Below are 27,735 nucleotides of genomic sequence, written 5' to 3'. Positions count from 1 at the left end.
TTGTAGTATCCATAAAATTGTACACTCTCGTCCTTCCTGGTCTAATAATTATCATGTTTGTCATTGAATCTGAAATTCAGGAGTCCAGGCTCAACTGCCTTCTTTCGAAAGTGAAATAAAGACGAGAGTTACATTTTGTAGATGTACAGCACATAGCAGAACTTCATCATCATCATCATCATTTAAACCAGTCACCATCAGGTAAGATGATTCTGGGTGCGGGCAGTTTTCCCCTTCCTGGGCAGCAGTGAGCGGAAAAGGGAAGGGATGTTACATGGTGGAGAAATACTAGCAATAGTACTACTGGAAATACCTACAATGTTGGCTGGTCAGTATCTAATAAATATTATTTTATTATAGCTACGATAGTTTTAAATTTAGTTAATATCACAACTATGAATGAAAATAAGTGTGCAGGATGTTCTGAACAAACGTCATCAACATCTACAGCTTTTAATTCTGAGTAGGAGGAAATGTTTATTTTTACGAAGATCTCAAAAGGCTCAATTTTTTAATAAGGAAAGTATCTCATTTTTACAGAAATTTATCTCAGATTAACGCTTAACACTGAGAAACAAGCGCACAACAAAATACCAAGAATATCACAACTGCAAGCTAGTGCAGAATGAATATTCCAATAATATGAATTATCGCAGTATGTGTATTTTCTAAACTATATACAGTGAAACCCAGGGCCAGATTTAGGTATGGTGCCGCCCCTAGGCAGTGCTAAAATTTTCTGCCCCCAACTCCCACAAACAATTTATGAGCAGCTATTATACAGGCCAATGGGAAATGCGTGTTATTATTTGGTTGAGTAGCTTTTCTCATCTAGTCTGCTGTCAAAAAATCTGAAAGTTAGAATTTATAAAACAGTTATATTACCGGTTTTTATGTATGGTTGTGAAACTTGAACTCTCACTTTGAGAGAGGAACAGAGATTAAGGGTGTTTGAGAATAAGGTTCTTAGGAAAATATTTGGGGCTAAGAGGACTGAAGTTACAGGAGAATGGAGAAAGTTACACAACTGGACACATTGTATTCTTCACCTGACATAATTAGGAATATTAATTCCAGACGTTTGAGGTGGGCAGGGCATGTAGCACATGTGGGCAAATCCAGAAATGCATATAGAGTGTTAGTTGGGAGACCGGAGAGAATAAGACCTTTGGGGAGGCCGAGACGTAGATAGGAGGATAATATTAAAATGGATTTGAAGGAGGTGGGATATGATGGTAGGGACTGGATTAATCTTGCTTAGGATAGGGACTAATGGTGGGCTTATGTGAGAGCAGCAATGAACCTCCGGGTTCCTTAAAAGCCATAAGTAAGTAAGTATTATACAGGCCATGCTTAGTTGAAATTTGTTTTAAATGAAATGTTACATTTCAGGAAACAAATTACTGGAATCAGAATACATGCATCTCACTTATGAATTATAAAGATTTTCTTCGCACTTTCTTAGCAGAGAAAGCATTGATGATGTTATCAAAATCTATCTGACGAAGCACATCAGACTCGATGCAAAGAAACACATAATTATTCAAACTTATTCATTGTTGAAACAAAATTGATTTGTTAAAACCAAGCTGTGGTTTATTTTTAAGCATTGATTTTGTTGTTGGTGGTATAATTATTACGAGTATTTCTTACTTCGATAGGAAGTATAAAGTAAATTGAAAAATAAACTCCAAATCTTTGCGAAATAAACGTTTCATATGGAATTATATAGTGCACATGATGGAAAGTGAACAAATAGTATTGTTGACGACACACATTGGAAATGTAACTGAGAGTTGTGGTTACTATTCATAACAATAAATAATAAACACACAATGTAATCTTCATCTTACGATGTGGATGACGTATATACGTCCGTTGATGTGACATATTAATTAATTTAAATACTATTATAGTCACAATCATGCCATGGTATGGTATCATCGTGAGATGAAGATTACATTTGTAAAGTTTCTTCACACCCATAAGCAGTGCTGACTAGATCAGATGCTATGGACAGTACTCTATAACAGAGTCGCCAGTATGAAAGGATAATTCCAAGCCTTTGGCATGAGACGAACGCGATAGCTCAGTGGTAGAGCGCCTGACCGGAGAACAGGAAGTCGCAGGTTCGATTCCCGCTCGAGGATGTGAAATTTTTCTTTCATACCATGGCATGATTGTGACTATAATAGTATTTAAATTCATTAATCAACACACATTCAATTTGATTTTCAACAATACATTCTTGTTTATACAAGCAGTTAAATGTAAGCAGTTTCATAGCACAACATGATACCGGCATTAGAATAATAATTAAGCAGCTGTACACTTTCCTTTTATTCTCACCACGACAATGCAATAACCAACAATATCTGACTTCCACAAGATTTCAAGAACAAACTTCAGAAAAGGTTTACCAACAAGTGTTTTAAAAACCAATTTCACTGTAAAATGAAAAGAAAAGAAAGAATGAAAAAAGGAAGAGAGAGAGAAAATGCCGCTCTTGGCAACTGCCTAGGCCTAAATCCGGCACTAGTGAAACCTTCCTAAATGGGCACCTCTTTATAGTGGATACTTCTTCTTAATGGACGATTTTATTGGTCCATATATCGAAACTCCATATTAATTAATGTCTCTAAGACAGACGCTCGCTATTATGGATACAGACACAAAGTATATACCAAAATGACGATCCAAACCTCTCTTAACGAACACCGCTTACAAAAATATTCGAATAAATGTACATTGGAACATACGTGTTATGTGTAAACATATTTTTGAAGCAGCCTCTACCACAGTACTTTCACTCTGGCTTCTTGGGAGGCTTTACTCTCACTCCTCTCACAGTCCACAAACCTAATGGGACTGGCTGCTATTATTTGTGAGAAATACAGTAACTTAACAGAGTTATCGTATTTTTCCAGTAGAGAGAGACATAAATATTTGACACTCTCTATTTTGTAAGGTTGGTGAAAACCATCTTAATAGAAATAAACAAAGTGTGGCAAGGTCATACAAGTGGTTGACAAATCCATTGCCTCGGTATTTATAGTATGCAGTAACAAATGAACTGGTAAGGACGTGTTTGTGATGGCTCTGCACAAATCTTTAACGTTAAAAGAAAAGGTGGACATAGACTATCATAGACGTGAAAAGTGCGGAGCAAAAAAACTCATAAATGTTCAAGATAGGGAAAAAACAGGCAGGATAAATTGTGAAGAAACAAGACCAACTTCTCAGGGATTGGCATTTTAATGGTAATGAGCAGCGCATCCGACAGTTTCAAAGTGGGAATGGTGCCCTTATTATCAAGGCTGTCATAGAGTGGTTCAGCAGAATCAGAAGTCAAAATGTTCCTGTATTGGAACCAACGATTCAAGCTAAAGCATTAGAATTCACAGCTGAATTGGGTGATTACAAATTCAAAGCTTTGAATGGCTGGCTTGAAAAATTTAGAAAGCGTCATGACATCAAATTCAGGTGTATTTGTGGAGAATCTTCTCGTGTCGATATGGAGATAGTTACGAACTGGGAAGAAAAGTTATAGTTACGAACTGGGAAGAAAAGTTGCATTCACTCATCAGTGGTTATTCTCCTAAGAATATTTTTAATGCTGATGAGACAGGGCTGTCCTTTTGTGATGAAATGTTTGAATTCTTTAGGGGAAATGTTCTTTTCATTGTTAACCAGGTGACAATGGAATTCTACAATTCACATCTCACCAATAGAGCAACATGGGATACTTGCCTCTTCATTTTCAGACAGATAAAAAGCATTGTCGGTGATTCTGCAGTTGCTGGGTCTTCCAAACTACCTGAAAAAAAAAAGTAGCTTCTGCCCTAAGAAGAAAATCGGCACACACACATACAAATTGTGCCGTCTCATACCACTATGCAAGGAGCATGTGCCAGTTGTTCTTTGCTTCTGGTACTGAAGGAATAAAAAAAAGTGAATACAAATTGCAGAAACTGAAAGCTTCACCACGATACTTAACCCAGCTATAATAGACAATGTTTTTTTTGTAATTATTATCCATTTTTTTTTTCTAATTTTATGCAAAAAAGAAACTTTAACTTACTGATATTATGCTAATTATTCATAAGAAAATTAATGTAGAAAACTAGAGTTAATCAATAATACAAAAATAACATTAGATACCTATTTAGTCCACTGCTGTTTAGTAATGATTAGCACGTCTAACTGTGGAATGAGTGGACCTGGGTTCAAATCCTGGTTGGGGTTTTCCTTCAACCAATCGAAGAAGAATTGCTGGGTAACTTTTGGCGGACCTCTGACTCATTTTGCTAATATTAATTCACATATTTTTAGTGGGTTATTTTACGATGCTGTATCAACATCTCACGTTATTTAGCGAATGAAATGAAGGTGATATTGCCAGTGAAATGAATCCAAGGTCCAGCACCGATAATTACTCAGCATTTGCTCATTGGGTTGAGGGAAAACACTGGAAAAAACCTCAACCAGGTAACTTGCCCGACCAGGATTCGAACCCGAGCCTTTTGATTCCCAGATGTGCTAACCGTTAATGCACAGGTGTGGACTAATTCACATATCATCATCATCATCATCGTCCATACCATAGCTTGGGTTAAGTTCACGAAAAAACTCAGAATAAGATGCTTACGTTTATCTAGAATCAGAATAGGAGTCTCTGTGGGTTTTATTCTCAGCTTTTTTTGTATTTAAACATAAACTGTAAGACTTTCAGAGCCGGAAAGCTTACATTATCATTTATGTAGGATACTGGACAGGGTGCTCTTTGGGTTTTATTTAAAAATAAGGTGTACTGTAATGTTTCAAAGCTGGAAGGTATAATAAAGTGAAAAAAAGGATAAAACTTATACTTTAATCTCGATCACTGTAAAAACGAAAGGGAGCTACAGATTCTTTGGATTGATGTGCTCCACACAGATTTCAATGTTACAAATAAGTTGCAATATCACTCATGTGGATGTGCTTCATTCACCTACACATGTCGGTATTGGTACTCTTAATATAGTACATTAAAAAGACTTAAGACATAAATATTGATCTTTTTATTGTAACAAAAATAAGATACAGTACGACTATAACAGCTTCACCATTTGGTGCTCTTACATAGTATACACAAGGTTAATTACATTTTGCATATAGTATATATTATTTGCTTCCTTTAGAAATTTTACATTATTTCTGACATATCAAAGAACAAAAGTGTGCTGAATTCGTATCCAAGTGAAAAGGAAGAGAAACCGAGAAAAATCACATGGAAAAGGGAAGAAATTATAAATGAGTTCTATGCAGTGCCGTAGTTGGAAACAAATTTTAGGGGGTACTGTTGATATCTCCTTGGTCAGATTAGACTGTATGGACTCTTACTGCACTTCTTTTTCAAGATTACTTCTTTGTCATGCAATCTCCTCTGCAGACCTCCTTCCAGATCGCAGTCAGAACTGCACATAAGGCAAGAAATTAAACGCTGACACTGGTGGCCCAACTCTTTTTAGAAAGAAATGCCTAGGAACTCTTTTACTGGAAGAGTACTGGTATTCCTTTTAGTGCAGGTATCATTCATTACAGTAATGCTCATTCATATTCTTTAGTTGAAATAGAATCTATAATATGTAACTGGACTAAAAGTAACCATTTCCCTCCTCTAGCATTATGTCTGAGCGGGTTTTGAAATTAATGAATCAGTAAAGCAGAATTCGTGAGGCATCACATCATAAAATTAGTGTTATGTGAAGGCATCTACGCAAGTTTTGAAATTAGCGAATCAGTGTAGCAGATTTCTTGATGCGCTATGCCATGAAGTTAGTGTTAATTACTTAGGTATATAAATACAGTGGCGGTATGCAAACTTGAAATTAACAAATCACAATTACTGAAGTGCCAGACCATGTTTTTCGATAAAACAAAGAATGGACTAGCATTTAAGCAAAGAATATGATGTCAGCCACTACTTCTATGCCATATATCAAAATCAAAATTTTTTTCAACTAGCTAACATCCTGCATTTAAAAGTCTATTAAAGAGTATTTAAACATAATATAATATTTTCGAGTCTATATTTTTTCCCGTATGATAACAGCAAGTTTTTATTTTCAGCGGTACAGCATATCGACCAACTACAGCACTGGTTCTATGAGAAAATGAACTAGCCTATTGTTATTAGGAATCAATCATGTAAATCATTTTGATGGCTAGACCAACCTATAATAAAAGAACCATTAGTCAGCGATGTATGCAATGGAGGGGAAAAGGAAGTGGGCCCCTACCCCATTATCTCTTGGCTGTTGCCTCACCAGTGATGCCTTATTGGTGTCATTTATAAGGTTCCAACCTATCTTCACAGTTGACTAGACAAGAACAACAGATAATTCTAAATTGCAAGTTGAAGCTTTGTTATGTATGACTGTAGATCTTGAAGAGTTTCAAACACAAATTCTGGATTGATGTCCTGATGATCATGCGTCACCTTTGTAGCATTCTGATGAACTAATGCAGCATTCCAGCCAGCATTTATTGCACCCATATAGTCTAAAGCTGGAGAATTACCAACATGAAGCGCCTCATTCGCTTTTACTGTTTTATTTCCGAGTTGATACATAGCCAATTCCAAGATACGAACGTCGGGTTTTTCAAAACCTGCACTATATGAGTTTATCACAAACTGAAAATAGTGACGCAAGTCCATGGCCATAAGAACAGTTTCTAGTCGTTCATCATTGTTGGATATTATTCCTAATGCAATATCCTGTGTATTGAGGTGCGAAAGTAGTTGATGTGCGCCTTTCATGACCTCCCAACATTCAGCTGTTTTATATATCTCGAGGAGGTGATCTCCGATTCTGTCAAGTATCGTGCCATCTATATGAGTGCATTTTCCTGTAGCTTCAAATGTTCTGCGAATCAATTGTTTCCACCATTTTTCCCAACCAAGACCAGTTTTGTATCCAAAGTTTGGGTGACTGACACTCATACCACGAAACTGTTGCTTGAAGTTGGAGGTTATTTCCCCTGGATCTACATGTACACCAAATTGAGCTCCGACTTGAGCATACTTCTCTGCAGGAGATGTTCGGAAATTTAACAATGTCTCTGTTACGTCAAATGTCACCAGTCTCAAGCGTTTTACTTGCAGCATAGCAAATTTAAATTTTCACTAGCTCACTTTAAGGGATTAACTTATCCTCAATCGCCCTGTGTTCGGTTTTATTTCATTACAACATAATTATGTGGAATAGAGCAAAAATTGTTGACGTCTTCTTTTCGTAAACAATGAGTTTATTTCCTATTATTTTTAAGAATGTTTCCAATAAGCATTGAAGACATTCCTATTGAATTTAAAAACGACTTGGAACATGCAATGCCGTCGTTGACAAATGAAAAACGTGTCTTCTTCAGTCTCAAACACACAAATTACAGAGCAAAGGACGTGAGACAGGAGGCTGTTAAGAAGTGGAATTTGAAGTTAACAACGAAAACAGCGCCTCGCAATGTTTCGTGCATTTTTTTAAGCGCTTCATGCCTTGCTGCAGCAAAAAGCGGATCGAAAAAAACTGCAATTCAGCCAGCTGATTGTAAAATGGTGGACAGCACATCGTATAGGGAATTATCCCTATTCGTTGGTATATATTTATCATTTGAAGGCGACTGTTGGCTGCTATGTAAACGTCATAGCGAGTAGTGGGAGGAATCTGTAATGGAGTCGGTGCGAGTGATTGTCATTAATGTTATTGTACAAGTATTATTGAATGACATTAACCGTGCATTTAGTTATTAAATATTTGAGCTACATGTTTGTCATTCAATCCATATTTTACACATTCAATTTAATTCGTTGCATAAAATTTGGCCAACTGTCAATGCTAACCTAAAATTTAGTAGAGAAACGGTCTTACGATTGAGCTATGGCATTTCTTGAGGTACGTATTGATTAATAGTATCCTCAAATTGGAATGTTGCACTTAATGCATAGTACTTACTGAAGTTTAGGCACCAGTGCAATTTGGAAGGCTGGATTTGGGAAACAAACTGTTGACTATTACTTAGGCCTATGTATCAACGTAAATACTTGTGCGTTTATAATATGCTTTATACATTTTTGGTAATGACATATATTCCCTTCCCATTCAGGATATAGTGGACATAATTGAGGCGCACGGGAAAATATAAAAAAAATTGTACTTTCTGGCCCATCTCTTTTACACTTTTTGGTATACACAGGTTTGTTTATATAATACACTTTTCATATCTAATAGTTTGTTATAAAAGCTATTAAACAATTTTCGCTTGAAGAGCCGAGTTCTAGTTTGTTACCATCATTTTAAAATAGTGGATCTTCGGCACGATGTTGGCACATACGCCGATAGCTAAATAATAGGAGGCCGAGGACTATGACAAGGTTAGAGTAGGTTAGATGGGTAAGTGACAGGAGACGAGGATTGTAAGGATTATGTATTTGACGCAGTTGAACATGCAATATTGTAGTTCTTTTGTTATTTTTACACTCCATGAGATTCTCCTACCTCTGCCAATAACTCCCAACAATTTTTTAACATTCTGTTCTTGTACCTGTACATTTTCTTAAATGTACGTACAAAAACGGACAATATTAATGGAAGTGTTGTGGACTAACTCTTATAAACAGATAGGCCCTAATCTGCTTGGACTAATATAGCACAAATTAATTGTGGCAAAACTAGCGTTGAGTTAATTCTCGTACTTCGCTTATACACCTTCAGCTGTTTAGAACTCTAACTTTAATTAGTGACATTACGAAAATTTCATGCTAGTCATAGGACTAGGCACCAAGAGCGGATTCTACTCTCTCACGGGGATCCATGTGACTTCTCTTTTTATTCCTTTCTTTCCTGCCAAACACCGTGCAGCGTTGATGTGAATCTGATGTATATATATTTTTTTTTTCAGTGGAGACGTTTCAATTTCTTTGAACTGAACAAGGATGTCGACTCTGGAAAAATTGCTGAAACACTTAAAGTAAGTTACTTCTGAATTAATTTGTGTTAAATCCGATTAACAAAATTTAGAATTTTACAGTGCATTGTCATACCTTTTTTAGGATGCCAAGGTGAGCATTGCAACAAGTGGCCATGGTCATCTGGTATTCGGTGATACAGAAGGGAATGTCCATCTTGTGAGTCGATTATTTCAAGTGACTACATTTAGAGCCTATGAATTGAATGTGACATTAGCAGAACAGCTTCATCATATCGCTCTGCTTGTCACAGTTGGGGTGAGTTTGTTGATATTTTATAAAAATGAAAGACGTTTGTTTCTTAGACAACATATTTATTATAATTGGTAATAGTTCTCATTACATGAGGATTTAATGCATTGTATAGGTTCCAAATTGTAATATAGGCCTATCTTTCTGTGATGACTACTGGTATTTCACAGAAAAATTCATCTTTTAGTTGCCATTTCAACACACCTTCTTGTTAGATGGCCAACAACAACAACAATTAAGCTTCCTTTATGAAAAGGTTGCCAGGTTTGACAAAGCGTATTATACATAATTTTGAAAATATACCTAAAAGGTAAAAAGATTTAACATTTGAAACAGTTAGGGAATCGAATATTATTATAAAATGTCAGAAAAATGTACACCTAAATAGCATACATGCTCATTTGCAGTTAAGCAAGGAATAATTGTATCATCAGAAAAATTTGAATGCCATATACAGGGAGAAAAATAATAGCTACGAATTAATTGACATTGATAGCTAATGGCAATGATATCAATTTGCCGAACATTTCCTTGTATGGCTAGTCCCTGTATATTCTCTTCTACTACATATTTTCTTGCAGACTTAGTAGATGTTTTTTCGTCACTAGATTTTAAATTCGTGTCAAGTAACAGAAAATGCTTAGAAAGTTAGCAATTTATTTATTTATTTAATAGTGTGCATATAATATAAATTTTATTCTTTTAAAAATTGTACTTTTTTACTCCTTATATTGTTACTCGTTTCTTACCTGATGGATGGACAGAAACATAGTGAATACGTATTTACGTCTGAATCTTAAGCATAATTTTTGCAGCTTCACAATATTTTCATTACTTTACTGGTCGAAACTAGTACAATTTCCGATATAATGCTGCCTCAAGTTTTCAGATACTCTGTACGGAAAAATAAAAACATCTCGATTTAACAGGCTATGACATGCATGTTGAAAACATTAACGCACGCACGCACAAAGACACACACACACCCCTGCCCTTGTTCTCCTTCCCTTCCCCCAACTCTCTTCCTTGTATTCACCTATTTCTCCTTGTATTACCCTGGCAGTCCTTGTATTCATCTTGTTCTTCCTGTTTTTTCCTTGTTCTTCTTGTCATCCCCTTGTTCTCCCTATATTCACCTACTTCTCCTTGTATTTCTCTTGTCCTCCCCTTGTTCTCCTTGTCTTGCTCTTGTTCTCTGTGTGTTCCCCTTGTTCTACATGTTTTTCCCTTCTCCATGTCTTCCCCTTGTTCTCCATGTCTTCCCCTTGTTCTCCATGTCTTCCCCTTGTTCTCCTTGTCATTCCCTTGTTCTCTTTGTATTCCCTTTGTTCTTCTTGTATTTACCTTGTTCTCCTTATATTCCCTTGTTTCCCATGTCTTCTCCTTGTTCTTGTCTTGCTGTGTATGATTCCATTGAATCTGTAGAATTGTTGCCCAACAATGATAAATACGAACACAATCTCATTTCATTTCTCGCACCACCGACACATAGTTCTATGTAAAGATAAGCAGCATGGTAAAGCTATGCACCTGTCGAAAGGTGATCTCACCCACACGTAGTTCTTTGTAAAGGTACGCAGCATAGTGAAACTGTGCTCCTGTTGATTCCTTGCTTTTACACAATAACTGTATTCCTTATAATGGGCAAGATATATGTATAATGCAGAGAAGATGTGAAGTAGAGTAAAAACTGTTTCTGTAATTTCATTATAGGAAGATGAACCTGGGGTGAATCCGGTTGTGAAGGTATGGAATTTGGAAAAGCTTGATAAGCAGGGACATCCAATGTGTGTGCGGATTTCCCGTGCCATCCCTAATAATAAGCCAAGTCCTGCCACTGCCCTCTCAGTTCATGATAACCTGAATCTTATGGCTGTTGGGTTTGGTGATGGGTCCATATTACTCTACAGAGGTAAGACTTAATATGATTTTTCTAGGTTACGAAAAAATATAGTAGGTACAGTAAGACCTTGTTTTAATGTTTCCATTTTTAAGAAATGATTCAAAAGTCCCGGTAGAACTACTATGAAAGCAATGTAATTGATTTGTGCTTTTAAGAAATTCCATTTTAAAGAATACTTTTGAATGGATTTTCGAATGCATAACTTGTTTAGCAAAATTTTGAAGCTATTTCAAATTGTTTGTGATCAGTTTCTGTGAAAGGTGCATTCCCTGCAGTCTATGTTATTGTGTTTGCATACGAAAATTGTACATGTAATTACAGTACTTAAAAATATGTTATTGTCATTTTTTTTAAATATCATACTTTGTGTTTGCAGTAGTTTCTTAAAGTGTGTTTGCTGCTAATAACAATATTAATGGATATTAAGAATTTATAAATATGAAGTAGTCAAGTGGCCTAAGGGTATTTCAGTTTCTGCCTGCAGCCCTTTCTTGCTTATATTAAATGAGATCCTCTTTTTAAGGAAAACCCGCATTTGAGGAAAAAATAATTAGTCCCCAATAGTTTTCGTTAAAATAGGTTTTATTGTGTTGGTATTTACTATAATGATTTTGTTACAGAATTAATGAATACACATCTAAAGCTTGTAATCCAGCTTGTAGATATAGTATTTTAGTTCCAACATATTTTAATCACATAAATAGGACAATGGATGTAGTTAGTAGGAATGTTAATAATTTCCTCCATTTCATCTCGATCTAGATGAAACCTTCCACGAAAGTGATCCTCACTCAGAAATAGCAGAATTCATTACTCTTCAGACTCTTAACACAAGATACCCACAGGATGATTGATTACATTTTTACACTGATGGCTCACTCATGAATCCAGATGAAGGAGCTGGAGCAGGTGTTACTTGTCCATATTGTACAACTACTTTTGCTAAATCAAAAAAAATTAAGCACTGGATTGAAAATTCAACTGTGAGATCGTAACAGGCCATATGGCCTAATACTTGAATGGAAGAAGAAGAAGAGAAGAGAAAAAATTAAAGTTATCCATTGTATGTTAAGGCAGATTCAAAATTTGAATAAGACCTTAGTTCTCCAATGGATCCTAGCCCATTGTGGAATATATGGTAATGAGAAAGCTGATATGTTGGCCAAGAAAGGAACTAGAATAAACGTAAAAAAGAACTACAGTTTTTCATATGAGTCCATAAAACGAGTTATCAAAAGGAAAATTAACAGCAATTACCACACTAATTCTCCAAGTGAACATCAAAATTCAAAATGGAACCATTTGCTACAAGATTTAAAATCCATTCCTGATCTACCACGAAAACCTGCTGTGGCCATGTTCAGACTGATTACTGGTCATGACTGTCTTACAAAACATTGTGCAATAAAGAAGATGCCATGGACATGAAACATCTAAATATCTGTGAATCTGGAAAATTTTATGGACCTTACATCTAAATATTGGGAAACAAGAAGGAGAATGACTTCACTGTTAAATATTGAGCATTATACAAACACACACATAATTGAAGATGTCAATTCATTCGTGTAGCTCAGGCTGTAAGCATGTTTGCCTGCTAATCTATAACTCGCTTGGGCTTGAGTTCGATTCCAGCTTGGGCTGATTACATGATTGGGTTTTTTCCGAGGTTTTCCCCAGCTCTAAGGCGAATGTCATGTAACACTAAGGCATATCCTTGGCCTCTAGCAAAATACTATCTCAATATCACCAATTTCGGCGCTGAATGATGCTAAATAGTGTAGTAATTAATACAGTGTCGTTAAATAGCTGACTAAAAGAGTTCGATACAGGTAGGCACTTTTTATTTTGAATATGTAGTGAAGCTATTTCAAGTGTAGAAAATGCAGCAGTTTTAATATTTTAGTCAGTAATCTTAAGACATAAAAAGACCAGTCTTAGTCTGAACGCATATGGAACTCTGTATACAAATTTTAATGATTGCAATTGGTTTTGCTGACTCTGATAAGTTTCTAATACTTTTCTAAGTTAAATCTCTAATTACTGTCTATGTTTCACTCGTCTAGATATTGTATTTAGGAGAGGAAATTTCTTGCTGTCATAAGTAGTTTTACTGAAGAATAATTTCGAAACTAGTGAGATTCTCTTTGAAATAAGATATTAAAATTTTAGCTTTAAAGAAGGGCGTTATCAGGCACAAATTTGAAAAAGGCAGAGAAGTTTATCTATTTGGGAACAGAAATTACTTCAACTGGAAAAATACAACATGAAATTAGCAAAAGAATACAGAAAAGTTCAAATGTATACAATTTAACCAAACATTTAATTTGGAATAAAGATGTACCCTTAAAGAGCAAAATGGCAATGTATAAAATATATTTCAAGCTAATTTTGACATATGCTTGAGAAACCTGAACATACACCAGAAAAGATCTGAGCAGAATTCAAGCCTCAGAGATGAAAATTCTGCGAGGTATTGTACAAAAGACATGAAGAGACAGGATACGAAATTACATAATTAGGGAAACTCTGAAGATTAAAAAATTAACAACAATTAGAAAATAAGAGATTACAATGGTTTGGACACCTTAAAAGAATAGAAAGGGAAAGGCTGCCAAAGAGAATATTAAATTTAAAAGTTAAAGGAAGACGACCAATAGAAAGACCATGGGAAAGATGGATAGTTCAAATCCAGAAGAGCTTACAAGAGCGGGGATATAAATGGAATGAAATAGTAAAAAAGCTTGGGAAGACAGAGACGAATGGAGGCATATTTGGAATCGACCTTCTGAAAGGAGGACATGATAAGAGGATAATGATGATGATGATGATGATGATGATGATGATGATGATGTATTTTTACATAATCGTAATTCAGTTTTCTCCCTTAGAGCATAGTTAATCTGTCAAATGTCTGCATTTTGTTCTCTTCACTGCCATTGTTTTCATTTCTCCCTGGGTCGTTCCCATTTCCAACAATCTCCTCTTCCACTGTCCTGCTCCATGTATTCCTCAGTCGACTTTTTCTTTACTCCTTGAGGGTTCCAATCTAGGGCTTTTTTTCTATGGCTCATGTTAGTTTTCCTTAATGCGAGGGCAATATTTATTTATTCATATAATGTTTATTTTCAGGTGATATTACAAGAGAACGCACAAACAAACAAAAAGTATTGAAGGATGGAAATTCTCCTGTCACTGGATTGGCCTTTCGAACAACGGCAAAATTAACCTATCTGTTTGTCGCAACATTGAACAATGTGTATCTATATAACATCGCAGTGAAGGACAAAGAACAAAAGGTATTTGATTTTTATAAGATTCTTATGAGACGAGTAGACATTAGGGCATCTTAGATTGCTGCTAATGTCTGAATCAGCAGGTTTCTTATAGTGTACAGTAATGTATGATGCTCCTGACTAATCTTATATTATAGCACAAATTGTCAATTTGTGCAAAATTAATTACACATATCTGTTTAAGTCTTAAAGTTCATATAATAAGCTAAGTTTCGTACTTTGGGATTTACAGGGATTGCCCAGGTAATATTTTTACAAAGTCTTTTCCTTTTACAATATTGAAAATATATGAGTTTTATTTGAAATAATCCTATCCTTGGCACACTGAAATGAAATAACAATTGTTTAATTGCAGTACTTTACTAAAATCCATGGATTCTGACAGCAGTTATACAGTTCACTGTCGTCCTACTGTCATTTGGATCAACATAATACCGTATCAGAAAGTCATTAATTGGAATTTTTTTATGTGATTAAATGAATGTTATAAGATGCAGCTTGGAAGGATACCCTGATTACCAAAATCTTCATTGTGAATTGTTAATTTCTTTTAGTTCCGTTGTATCTTCTTCTTCTTCTTCTGTTAGGCGTCGGGTTCACCTCTCTCCATCCATCTCTTCCAAATCTCTCTATCTTTACACATTTTCTTTTTTTCAACCATTGTCTTCCCACGTTGTTGTGCTATTTAGTTCCATTGTATCAATAATATATAAAGCAAATGCTTGTACTCTTAATTTTTTATTCTAAATTATTTGTGGGCTAGAATACATATTTTCCTTTTATCACAGTATAATAATATAAAGTTTTTTCTTATATTTATTCTTCCCATTGTCTGTTGTGTCCAGTATGAGTGTATTGCTTAAATAAGTGCTTGAATAAGTCTTATATTTTCAGATTCACCTAGATGGCATGGGCTGTGCTCGACGTTGCTCAGTACTAGCTGAATCCATGCAGGACAGTCACTTCATGATTGGGAGAAATGATGTAAGTTACAATGGATAGCAGCTACTCTTTACGTTATAATTGGATCTAGAACATTGATTATTTCGTTGAATAAAATTTATTCCTTTATTTAGTTTATTGAAATGTGGAAATTAGTCCACTGCTGAGACGAATGTGTTTGCTCATCAGCAGTTATCAGTGTTGTAGAATGTGATAGCATAACTGAGATAGTGGGCACATTTGCCTGTTGATCCAAGACTTGGGTATGAGTTCAAAACAGCTTGAACTGATTACATGGTAGGGTTTTTTCCGAAGTTCCTGCAACTGTAAGGCGAATATTAGGTAATTCATAGTGAATCCTCGGCCTCATCTCTTCATATACCATCTCGCTATCACCAATTTCGACATTAAATAACCTAATAGTTGATACAGCGTCGTTAATAACTGCCTTAAAAAAATGGAATAGCATCAGTGAAATGGTCATGAAAAATATGTACATGTGCATAAGTTGTGCGTAACATCATTGCCAGGTATCATTGTGTATATTACTGAAATATAGTACCAGTGTTAGTTTAATTTTGTTTAAAAGGCAGTTTTGTGTTTCAATGGGGCCAGTTGTTTGTCATGATTGTTTTGCTCAAACATGAATTCAGTTTAGTGTAAAAGTCTTTTATATCTAGGAGTTAGGAAAAAAGCTGGAAATAACTTTCTTCCAATGCAAACCTATATCAAATAGCTTAAAGAAGGGGGGGGGGGCAAACTTAATTTAAAGTAGCAGGGGTTCAAAGCTTCAGACATGCAAGTGGCTAACTGTTGCAGTTGTCTGACTGTATGTGGACCATGGCATTTTGGTGTGATGTCCAAAACACTATAAACCACTCACTATGGTAACTAAACTGGCGAGCCTGTAAAGATTTGCCTATCTGTGCACTAAGGGAGCTTTTAAAAGCAGACTTGCAGCTGCAGTAGAAATTCTGTTTGGACTGCCACCACTGCAAGACTAACAACTTATTGATTATTAATTATGTACAGATAGTTGAAGAAGTGGACATACTCTAATAACAGATGCTGTTATGAAAAACTTAGAATTGGTGAACTGAGATCAGATCTTATGACGACAAAGTATTATTTTGATTGATTATTTGAGATTCAGCTTGGGCCTAGAACTGACTAACTTCAGAGACAAATAATAAAAGATGTCCAGGAGCATCTAATCTGGTTTGCAAGTGGCTCTCGTGTAGAAAGATAGCCTAGTGTTAACACATATAGTCTTAACTCCAACAACAAACATTAACTTTAGTCTTGGAAAATATACAGTTTTCCAGGTGAAGCTATTTACAATTCTGGCCTGTGCTCAAAAATAGTATTAGGAAGGGCTACAGTGGTAAGCATATTCCCATTCTCTCAAACAGCTTGAAATGTTATGAAAGGCTACATAGTTACATAAAGAGCCTTACTTACTTACTTACAAATGGCTTTTAAGGAACCCGAAGGTTCATTGCCGCCCTCACATAAGCCCGCCAGCGGTCCCTATCCTGTGCAAGATTAATCCAGTCTCTATCATCATACCCCACCTCCCTCAAATCCATTTTAATATTATCCTCCCATCTACGTCTCGGCCTCCCTAAAGGTCTTTTTCCCTCCGGTCTCCCAACTAACACTCTATATGCATTTCTGGATTCGCCCATACGTGCTACATGCCCTGCCCATCTCAAACGTCTCGATTTTATGTTCCTAATTATGTCAGGTGAAGAATACAATGCGTGCAGTTCTGTGTTGTGTAACTTTCTTCATTCTCCTGTAACTTCATCCCGCTTAGCCCCAAATATTTTCCTTAGCACCTTATTCTCAAACACCCTGAACCTATGTTCCTCTCTCAGAGTGAGAGTCCAAGTTTCACAACCATACAGAAGAACCGGTAATATAACTGTTTTATAAATTCTAACTTTCAGATTTTTGGACAGCAGACTGGATGATAAGAGCTTCTCAACCGAATAATAACACGCATTTCCCATATTTATTCTGCGTTTAATTTCCTCCCGAGTGTCATTTATATTTGTTACTGTTGCTCCAAGATATTTGAATTTTTCCACCTCTTCGAAGGATAAATCTCCAATTTTTATATTTCCATTTCGTACAATATTCTGGTCACGAGACATAATCATATACTTTGTCTTTTCGGGATTTACTTCCAAACCGATCGCTCTACTTGCTTCAAGTAAAATTTCCGTGTTTTCCCTAATCGTTTGTGTATTTTCTCCTAACATATTCACGTCATCCGCATAGACAAGAAGCTGATGTAACCCGTTCAATTCCAAACCCTACATAAAGAGCCAAATCCATTAACTCTGCTACACGCCTTTTATACTACCCCTGCTATTGTCGCAACTGCCACTGTTGCTGCTACTGCAGTTTTGGATCTTGATGTCCTCGCAAGGGAACTGTTATCAGTGTTGTGTTGAAATTCTTGTTCAGATTTTGTACATGCAAAAGTCATGTAAAGAAAAGACTTATAAAAAATTAGGTTGTGACCAAAACTGCGAGGCCCCTTTTTAAGGAGGTAAAAATATTTCTAAAAAATTGTTGAGTACTCTTCTTATTGACAAGATTCTAGTAGTTGTTGCTGGTGCAACAATAACGAAGAAGATTTGGAACATATCCTCTTAAACTGCCCTGTCACAAACATCCATAGAACTAATCTAAAATCTGCAATCCCTGTAACCTTGGACAATTCTCTCCAATATATTCTGAATACAACTCATCTTTGGAATGTGGCTGCTGAAATATACAACCAGCATCGTGTTTTTACTCATCATTTGTAAGAAGAGGAAATTCATAGTGAAACATAGTGGAACACGTGTTGTCAGCAAATAGCTGGGTACACTACGAAGATAGATTCTTATTGACAAAGTGTACATGCAGGAAATAAGGAAGTGTACTGCATCAACTGAATATTAATATACCCAGGTATTATGTTTACAAAATGGTGTCACAGATGTAGCATAAAATCAATACACAAAAAAATTTCATCAAATTATACATGTTTTTATTTGGAAAAATAAAATTACAAACATGGTCTGATATTATTTAAGTTAGAGGTACAAAAATAATTAAAAATAGGTTGTCCTTCAGTTTTAATTTAAGCTGAAGAATCTTATATTACATTTTTTTTTCTGAAATATGAAAGTCATAACACAATATTAAGTAAGTAGTAAAAACCATCATTATTATTGAATTTTAAAGAATTAGTATCCTCATCTGAAATTACTTTACAGAGTTTAATTAAATTTACATTTTCTCTCATTTGATAATTTGTACAAAGTTAACTGTAATTTCTTTGACATTTTTCGCACATAAAGTATTTCGCGGCAAGAAGAACATTTAATGGATTTAACAATTGACTAAATGGATAAGACACAATTAAATCTTACATTTGCAACAGCAGGAAATATTCTACTGGCAGAAATACAAACATATACATATTAGCTAGCAAAGAATACAGTTCCTTCCCACCTTCATTCAGCTTTATTGCTTCGATTATCTGAATTTGACTCATTAAAGAAATGTGCACCTCTTACTTGCCATAAGCACCAATTGAAAGGATTACCCAAGTTATCTTCAAAATTTTCAGCCTCCATTTAGAGGGCTTTGCAGTTTTTATTAAAAGTTCATTTGTTGTTATAAACTTTATCTTTACAAGACTTTCCTGCATACAAAATTCGAATGGAAAATTCTACACGACAGGTTTTTGAAGGTTTGCTTGTCAGTAATGCAAATATTGCAACATTATTCAGCTGTCTGTCATGATAACAAAGTATGACACAACCCACAATTTGAAAATATTGAGCTGAAACAGTAAATTACGTGTTAACAAGCATATTAGTTTCAAATTGGAAAATTAAACAGTTGAATAGTGATAAATTAATATATTAATGCAGCTCTCTGAGAACGTTTCAAAGTAAACATAAGGTGATTGATTATTTCAGGCAGTGTACTGCTATACTCCAGATGGTCGTGGGCCATGTTATGCTGTGGAAGGACAGAAGATAATGCTGCAATGGTTCCGGAGTTACCTTGTTATTATTGCCAAAGATACAAAGACTGTTACTCGAGCTACTACGACTGTCCCAACTACAACCACTAAGTAAGTATAGAAACGAAGTGAAAGAATCCTTGAGAAGGCTTATGCAGAGTTCTGAATACACTATACCACCTAGACTTCCTCAGGCATATTCATTAACACGACACTTCATTGTACAGCTTGTGGATTTTCGAGAATAGCTCTTTATTGAGTTGTACATCTCAAATTTATTTTGATCATTCTTCAGAGAAATTTCAAAATATTTTCTGTAAGTGATAATTAATTACTCTGACGATCATAATGACTATATATTTTCATTTCATATAAGAAGCAGAATTAAAAACAAATTGTTACACCTCATTTTGACTGAGTCACTGTTATGCTTTTGATTTCAAATAAAGACCATTTCATGTTTGTGTGAAAATTATTGGGTATTCTGCAACTGTAAGGTGAATACCAAGTAATGTCATGGCAAATCAGACTCATCTCGCCAAATACTATCCCACTGTCACCAATTCAATTGACATTACATAACCTAATACTGCGTACTGCGTACTTAGCTCTGTTTCAATCAATAATTCAGTATGATATTTTAGGTTGGAGAGGAATGGCAAAATCGACTCTCCATCCTTTAAATTTGCTCCAAAAAAAGAATTACCAAAATTTGTCTATATAAACCGTTTGATTACCCAACAAAATTAATTTTTCAGGAATTTGGTGTATCAAATCTAGAACAAATTTATAAACAAACATTGCTGATTTACTTCCATAAAAACCACAATAAATTTAAATTTGATCCTCACGAATACCATATGAGACAAAATTACAGTTTCTTTCTAAATACTCCGAAATGCTACACAACTGCTGATTTAAAACACAGCAGAAATTTTGGACCCAAAATATATTGTGAATTTTATTTCAACTCAACAATAGGATTTTATTCTTCCAACAATAATTCCTTTCTACAATTCACCTTAAACGCTCTCGTCAACAATAGAAGTTTCACTCAACACAGTATTCGTTATAGCACTCCACTGACAGCAATGACAATTTACTTGGACTATTACGAACAACAATGAACTGTTAATCTTAACTAATATTTACAAAGCACTATTTACAAATCAGAACTATCAGTTCTCAGTTCACAGTTCTTCTATCTCAGTCACTCGAGTTCACAGTATCTCGAACCACAGACCTTCAGAGACAGTTCACTGTACTCGAACTCGGGTCCCTCCAACTGTGGTCCACTGCACTCGAACTCAGGTCCCTCCAACTGCGGTCCACTGCACTCGAACTCAGGCCTTCGGATGCTGATACAGTTGCGGACGCACACTCGAGTCGAACTCCAGTACACAATACTGGCTTGCTTGCTTGCTCTGGCTTACTCACTGAATGGCTGAATAAACTGAAAACTGCTCGAGTTCGCTGGCGTTTCTTCTTTTATAGCGAAATCATAGTTGCGAGAAATTTCTACAGGTGTGCAGAGAATTATCTGGATATCTCCACTTCGACGGACTTCTCGAAGAGTCGGGAGGGTCCGCCCCCCCCTTTACTCCATACGCAGCAGTTGCGCGCGCACTCTCTCTCCACTCTCTCGCCGCGTAGGCCCTTTCCCCCTTCCCCGCCGCGCGCCGTCCATCAGTGCTCCGTGAAGCCCGCTCGATCTGCTTTCTTGTGGGACGCTGGTCGTGAGTTCGAATCTCACGTCACTGTCACAATATAATGAATTAATTCGAGCTTACCCTGAGCTAAGTACACTTAACACACATAGATTTAAGAAACAAATCAGATTAATTATTTAATTGTTTAAGCTAATTGAGTTAAAAATTGATACCCTAATATTTATGTACTTTTGTATTTTCTATTTGTATATAGACCCTATTATTACATGCTGTATTATTTTACCATTTATTAATGCTATTGTGCTCAATGAACTCTCTTAATTTTGTGATATATTTTGTATAACTGATCTGAACTGCGCCCGAGCATGAGCTTCTGCTCTTTCGGGCTGCAATGCCTAATGTAGCTCAAGTGTAAAGTATTAAATAAATAAATAAATAAATAAGTAAATAATAATTAATACACTATTGTTAAATAAATGATAATAGTACATTATGCAACGAGCCTATAATGAAGGTAATTAAGAAGCGAGTGTGGATATTTATGAAATTCGCTTGCGCTCGTTTCATAATTTTCATACGGGTTTCTTAATTACCATTATAGGCGAGTTTCATACGACTTTTTATGCTTGACCATATTTCTAACTTGATATTATTAATTTTCTTTGTATCTGACCTTGACCAATGTCCCGTATGTTGTGAGATGTGCGCAGACGCGAAAATATTGATTTTTTCCGAGGAACAGATGTCCACATTGACCTTGCTAGGCCATAAGAACCTACAGAGATAACATTCAAATTAAATTAGACATTGAAAAACGAGATGACAAATTGAATTTATTTGAGTATTATTTACAATTAACGCTAATTATTATAGTAACAGAACATAACCTTCTGCGACAGTATTGGATTTCCAGCCTCCATGACTTTTCGCTAATTCTCTTTCGATTACATATCCGAGAATAATCGATACTTGCGGTTTTATAACGGTAGAAAGCTGACCTGTCATTGGCTGAACAGTTGTAACCTGAGTCGTCATTGGCTGAAAGACCTGACCTTTAATGAGTAGGTGTACTTTAATGACATGCATTAAAGATCTGCTACCAGGTGTATAATTACTACATTTCGGCATGGTCGAGCATAAAAAATATTTAAAAATACTGTAGTACGAGTATTATGCGAAATTAGTGGTTGAGTCACTGGCCGAGAAGAAACTGTCTGCTGAAGGATGCACTGGAAGGAATGGTGGACAGGAGAAGGGTTTGGGGCAGAAGAAGATATCAGATGATAGACGACATTAAGATATATGGATCATATGTGGAGGCAAAGAAGAAGGCAGAAAATAGGAAGGATTGGAGGATGCAGGGTTCGCAGTGAAAGACTTGTCCTTGGGCAGAAAACTATGAATGAATGTGAAATTATGAGGTTTGGTCAGTGTTTCCCCTGTTTTCACGTTTTATTATTATGAAACATTAGTCTTGCTTTCATGTTGATAACTTGTTCTGTTATAATGGTTACATCTTTGCCAAAAATGTATTTGATAACCAAAAATGTATTTAAAAATAGGCTTAAGGACTTTACTAATAGACGGTAGTATTAGTATACACACTATTTAAAGGGTGTAATTGATATTTTGTTATTTGAAGTGTTGTATCAGTGAAGAAGTGTGTTGTGTCAGTGAAGTGTGATGTGTCAGTGAAGTGTGTTGTTTAAGTGAAGTGCAAAGTATTTGAACAGTGAAATATTTTTGAAGTGCTAGTGAAATCAGGATAGAATCAGTGAAATGTGTCGTAGTTCCAGTGCAGTGAGTGAGTTAACAGCGAAATAAGTGTAGTGCTGAAAGATACTTGTGCAGGTATGAACATGTCATACTTGTGGGTTTTAGTTCGAACTTAGGGTTAAGATACAAATTAGATTTACTTTAAATGTTATTTTAAGTGATCCTGCTTCATTTAATTTAGGATGCTCCTTGTTATTATTATTATTATTATTATTATTATTATTATTATTATTATTATTATTATTAATTGTATTTTATTAGTTGTGTTTATTATTATTAATTGTCATTATTAGTGTAATTAGTTACCACTGCCACCAGGTATACACCCATTTGCAGTGTGAATAAATACATACATACAAATAAGGTTTCGATTCCAGAGATTTCTTACTATATATATTGTTTCATCTTAAAAGTCCCAGTAATGATAAATTGGTTACGTTAAAATATTAATAATATTAATATATTGATAATAATATATTATAGTATTAATAATATTAATTCAGCCTCAGGCTTTTGAAGTGTGAATACCAAACAGGAACATGGTTATATCACAGTCTAGTATAAACAGTCACGAAGCTCAGTATATAGTAAATATGCATCCACAGATAGTTGCTAACCACTAGGATCGCTGATATCGCCTCATTACAGACAGTGCGAAATATTACCGGCACAGTCTATTGTTCCTAGTGCCCTCACAACTCGAGCTTCGTGACTGTATATACTAGACTGTGGTTATATGTTCCTTTTTCTGTTCGCAATCCACAAACCTCGATTTTACTTTGCAGTAATGATGGTGACATGGAGAAGCACATGGTGACAGTGTTGGACATTCAGAACAAGTTCATTGTGTTCTCCGCTCCAATGCGTGAGGTGCAGGCTGTTCTCACAGAATGGGGCTCATTCTATGTGCTGGGGGGTGATAAGAAACTCTACCACCTCCAAGAAAAGGATTTGCAGTCTAAGTTGGCTCTTCTGTTCAAGAAAAATCTGTATGATGTTTCTATAAGGTAAGTCCGAATTTATTGTAATTTTGCAAGAAATTATGTTAAATCAAAATGAGATGGAATCTTAACCTTCAGGGACAACTTTTGTATTTCTTTTATTGCTGCTAGTTAATTAATTAAAGTGTCTGTTTTGAATTTCTGTGTGTGAAATTACAGTTATTTGTAGAAAAATTATTCTTTTGGGCATGATCTTTTGACAACAATTTTTTTTTAAATAGTAATCACTTATTGTCTTGGGGACGCATTTAAGCATTGCATTGAAAGTCAGAAGGTCGCAGCTTAGATTCTGATGGGGTTATAGATTTTCTATATTTATCTAATCCTTCAGGCTGCATTATGGCCGTGGATTTCACTCATCTTCTAACAGAAATGAGTACCAGAGGTATTTTCTTGTGGATGAAGGTGGCAAGCACGTTCTAACTCGTTTATTTCAGCAAAAAATAGAAGCTGACATTAATGTTATACCTTTGAGGCGCTGATTGAATTCCACTATGTTGGCAGGAACAAATGTGTTGAACATATTTAATAACTGAGAAATGTGTAACGTTTATTTAGTGTTTATTTGCAATTACGACTGTAGCCTATAAAAATGTAGACTATATATAAACACGTTTGAAGGTTTCATTGGGTTCAAACATTTGAGTGTAATTGTTTTTATTAGTGAGTTATATTTTAGATCTGAAGTAAGAAAGAGTTGATTAAAATTATTTAGTGTAGTATGCTTTCTTCTGTATAGGATCGCAAAGAGTCAACAGTATGATTCAGAGGGTCTGATTGATATCTTCCGGCAGTATGGGGATCATCTATATACCAAAGGAGATCATAATGCAGCCATTGAACAGTACATAAAAACAATTGGAAAGTTGGAACCTTCATACGTTATTAGAAAGGTAATTTTTGGTCTTATGTTATATACCCACAATTACTCTGTTCTTGACTCTTTAATTTGGTAGCCATCTTAATAATGATTGAGGAGACGTCTATTGGAAGCATGTGGAAATATTTTAATTCATAATTTCACATATCCATAGCCATATTCACAGATTTATACTTTTCCACAAAAATTATGCTTAGGGATCTGAAAAATATTCTATGTGAAGCTATAAGAATGGCTAATTTTAGTAAAAGTCTGTCATTACATAGTACTGTTTGCTAAACCAGGCATGGACATGGTAGGGGAAGAAGGGAGGGCACACAAAGCTTGAAAACAGGTTTGATAGAAAGAGAGAAAGAATCAGACTGCAAACGACGTTTTATATTGACATTTATTTCAAGCATAAATGATGGTATATTTATTATATAGCTTATTATTAGATATAACACAATAATCACCCATATATGTATGAATTATTTTAAATTTTAAGTTTAATCATACAACATAGCACAGTAGAACCACAGTCTAATATATACAGTCACGAAGCTCAATAATGCATCCATAGATAGTTGCTAACCACTACGATCGCTACTATCGCCTCATCACAGACAATGCGAAATAATACCAGCACAGTCTATTGTTCCTATTACCCTCACAACTCAAGCTTCATCTCTGTATATAATAGACTGTGGTAGAACGTTCAAACTAAACCATTGATGAAAAGTAATCTGATGCTGGCAGATAAGAAAGTTAAATTTTTTCCTTTCACCATGTTAATAATGTCAAAATAAGTGCTTATACAAATTTTGGCCACTCGATCACAATTACAAGGGCTGTAAAGAAATATGTTTGCCAGGGGCCTTTAACAGAAAGAAACCACAATTTCATTGGAAAAATTTATTGAAACAGACACAGTAATTGTTGAGCTATTTTTCAACATATTCCCCACCGGAATTGAGACATTTTTCATATCATGGGATCGACAGAGAGGTGCAGATGGCTGTCAAATGCTGGTTCTGATCCCACGCGGGACACAAGGATACAAAAATTGATCCCATGGTATGACAAATGTCTCTATTCCAGTGGGGGATATGTTGACAACTAGCGCAACAATTGAAGCGTCGGCTGGAACAGCGTTACAAGTTATATTTGGTAAAATTTACAGGAGCAACAAAAATGTGTACACGTACAACGTTGTTCTTATAGGGTAGCAAACTTTTGAGTGGACAAATTTCACATACTGCACTGATGGACAGTTGCAAGCCAAAGAGTATAGCAAGGTAACATGACATACAACATTATTACACGGAAACAGCCGAATGAAAATAACGTTGTTCCAGCCGACGCTTCAATTGATGTAACTGTTTCAATAAATCTTTCCATACAATTCTGCTTTTTTCTGTAAACGGCCACAGGAAAAATAATTTTCTGGGCGGCCTCGTAATTTCCGTCGAGTGGCCAAAAATTGTATAAGCATTTCTTTTGACATTATTAACATGGTGGAAGAAAAAAATTTAACTTTCTTATCTGCCCCCATCAGAATGTTTGCTTGTTAGCTGATACAATGCAATATACAATAAAATGAACGTAAGACTTCTTTACAATTTCTGCATTAAATAAATTATTAATCAGTTATTTTATAAATCAGCTTTTTAATTTAATAGTGTACATAGTATTAGTGTTACGAAAAGCAGATTTACATTTTCTGTGAATTATTATGGCGAATTATTTGATGTCACAAATTTCAGAGCCGAATTCAAGCGTATGTTGCTTATGTTTGACCTTACAAATCTCGTGATGTACATGTGTGACAAGAATTTCTCACAAACATGCATAGATCTAAATATTGTCATTATCCTGGCTCTAAAAGCATACTTATGTGGGTATTTATCTTTCCTCTAAAATCAATATTCATTCCTGATGTGCATGTCATGTTTGTTCAGTTACTTCCATTTGTAAACTTTTCTCAATTTTTCTTATCTTGGAATATTTTTCTTCATTTCTTATAGATTTTCAAGGCCATTACCATATTCTTTATATCTGTCATCTGAAATATCTGGCAAAGCTTTCAGAGATGGAAAATGAAACAGTTCATTGCGACCCATCTGTTCCTTCATTTGGTATAACACTCATGCCACTGTCCTCTGTTCTGCAGGTAGAGTGTGCCTTTGCTAAAGTGGTGGGGGAAAGGCAGTATGTCATGCTGTGACATATTTGGCTATTTTAGCCAAGTCTGTCCATCCCTGTGCTAAACCACGCGATGAAATGGGTACAAACAACATAATACTCCTTTTCCACATAAAGGTCAAGTAGTTTTTTTGGGCAAATGGGGATAAGAGTGTTAGCTAGACTTTTTGAATTGCGAGATGAATTGATCATATTTTTCCAGGATCAACAAACTTCATTTACAGATATTTTACAAAATAATGACTATATTGCTTACTTAGTTGATACATTTTCGCAATTAAATGACCTAAATTAGAATATAAAAAGGCGTGACAAAAACATTTTGTTAATGACAGACTCAATACTTTCATTAAAAACTTGGAATTTTGATTATCTGTCTTGAAAAAATAACTTTTTACATGTTTACACTGACGATTATATTGAGAAAAATATGGGACAAGGAGAGTCTATTATTGATAGCATGTTGAAGAGTATAATGACTTTTTTACATTAGCTGAGAATTCATTTGTTGGATTATTTCCCAGATGATCATGATTTCTCGAAGAGATAGATAAACTTAATCAGTCCTTTTCATGAAAATGCTGTTGCAGTTGCAATTATGAATTGTGAGTCACAACCAACTCATCAAACTGTTGGCTGCTAAAACATTACAACTACAATTTACATTGGAAAATTTAGTTAAGTTGTGGATTTTTCTGTAGAAGTGAATATGGAAATTTAGCTCACAGAAGTCACACATTAAAAAATTGGACTGAAGTTTTTAATAACGTGTTTTAACAATTTTGTGTGTAATA

The 27,735-nt window shown here is 35.2% G+C and overlaps 2 protein-coding genes across 3 annotated transcripts in view; one reads left to right on the top strand and one right to left on the bottom strand.

The window, feature by feature from the left end:
* Positions 1–6,245: 6,245 nt before the first annotated feature.
* On the bottom strand, positions 6,246–7,287 carry LOC138716437 (rhythmically expressed gene 2 protein-like). The gene has a single exon (XM_069849530.1). It carries the CDS (start codon positions 7,148–7,150, stop codon positions 6,386–6,388), a length of 765 nt encoding a protein of 254 aa, XP_069705631.1. The 5' UTR covers positions 7,151–7,287; the 3' UTR covers positions 6,246–6,385.
* Positions 7,288–7,600: 313 nt separating this feature from the next.
* Positions 7,601–27,735, top strand: part of Vps11 (vacuolar protein sorting 11) — a 47,456-nt gene continuing 27,321 nt past the window's right edge. For both annotated transcript variants that reach the window (XM_069849527.1, XM_069849528.1), the window contains exons 1-9: positions 7,601–7,931; positions 8,938–9,006; positions 9,089–9,262; positions 10,970–11,168; positions 14,292–14,458; positions 15,350–15,439; positions 19,384–19,541; positions 23,662–23,883; positions 24,617–24,770. In XM_069849527.1, the coding sequence (XP_069705628.1) occupies positions 7,917–7,931; positions 8,938–9,006; positions 9,089–9,262; positions 10,970–11,168; positions 14,292–14,458; positions 15,350–15,439; positions 19,384–19,541; positions 23,662–23,883; positions 24,617–24,770 (1,248 nt within the window). In that variant the 5' untranslated portion in view covers positions 7,601–7,916. The remainder of the gene's footprint in view (positions 7,932–8,937; positions 9,007–9,088; positions 9,263–10,969; positions 11,169–14,291; positions 14,459–15,349; positions 15,440–19,383; positions 19,542–23,661; positions 23,884–24,616; positions 24,771–27,735) is intronic.

Source organism: Periplaneta americana, chromosome 16 (assembly GCF_040183065.1).
Source record: "Periplaneta americana isolate PAMFEO1 chromosome 16, P.americana_PAMFEO1_priV1, whole genome shotgun sequence".
Lineage (NCBI taxonomy): Eukaryota > Metazoa > Arthropoda > Insecta > Blattodea > Blattidae > Periplaneta > Periplaneta americana.
This window is presented reverse-complemented; position numbering and strand designations above follow the sequence as displayed.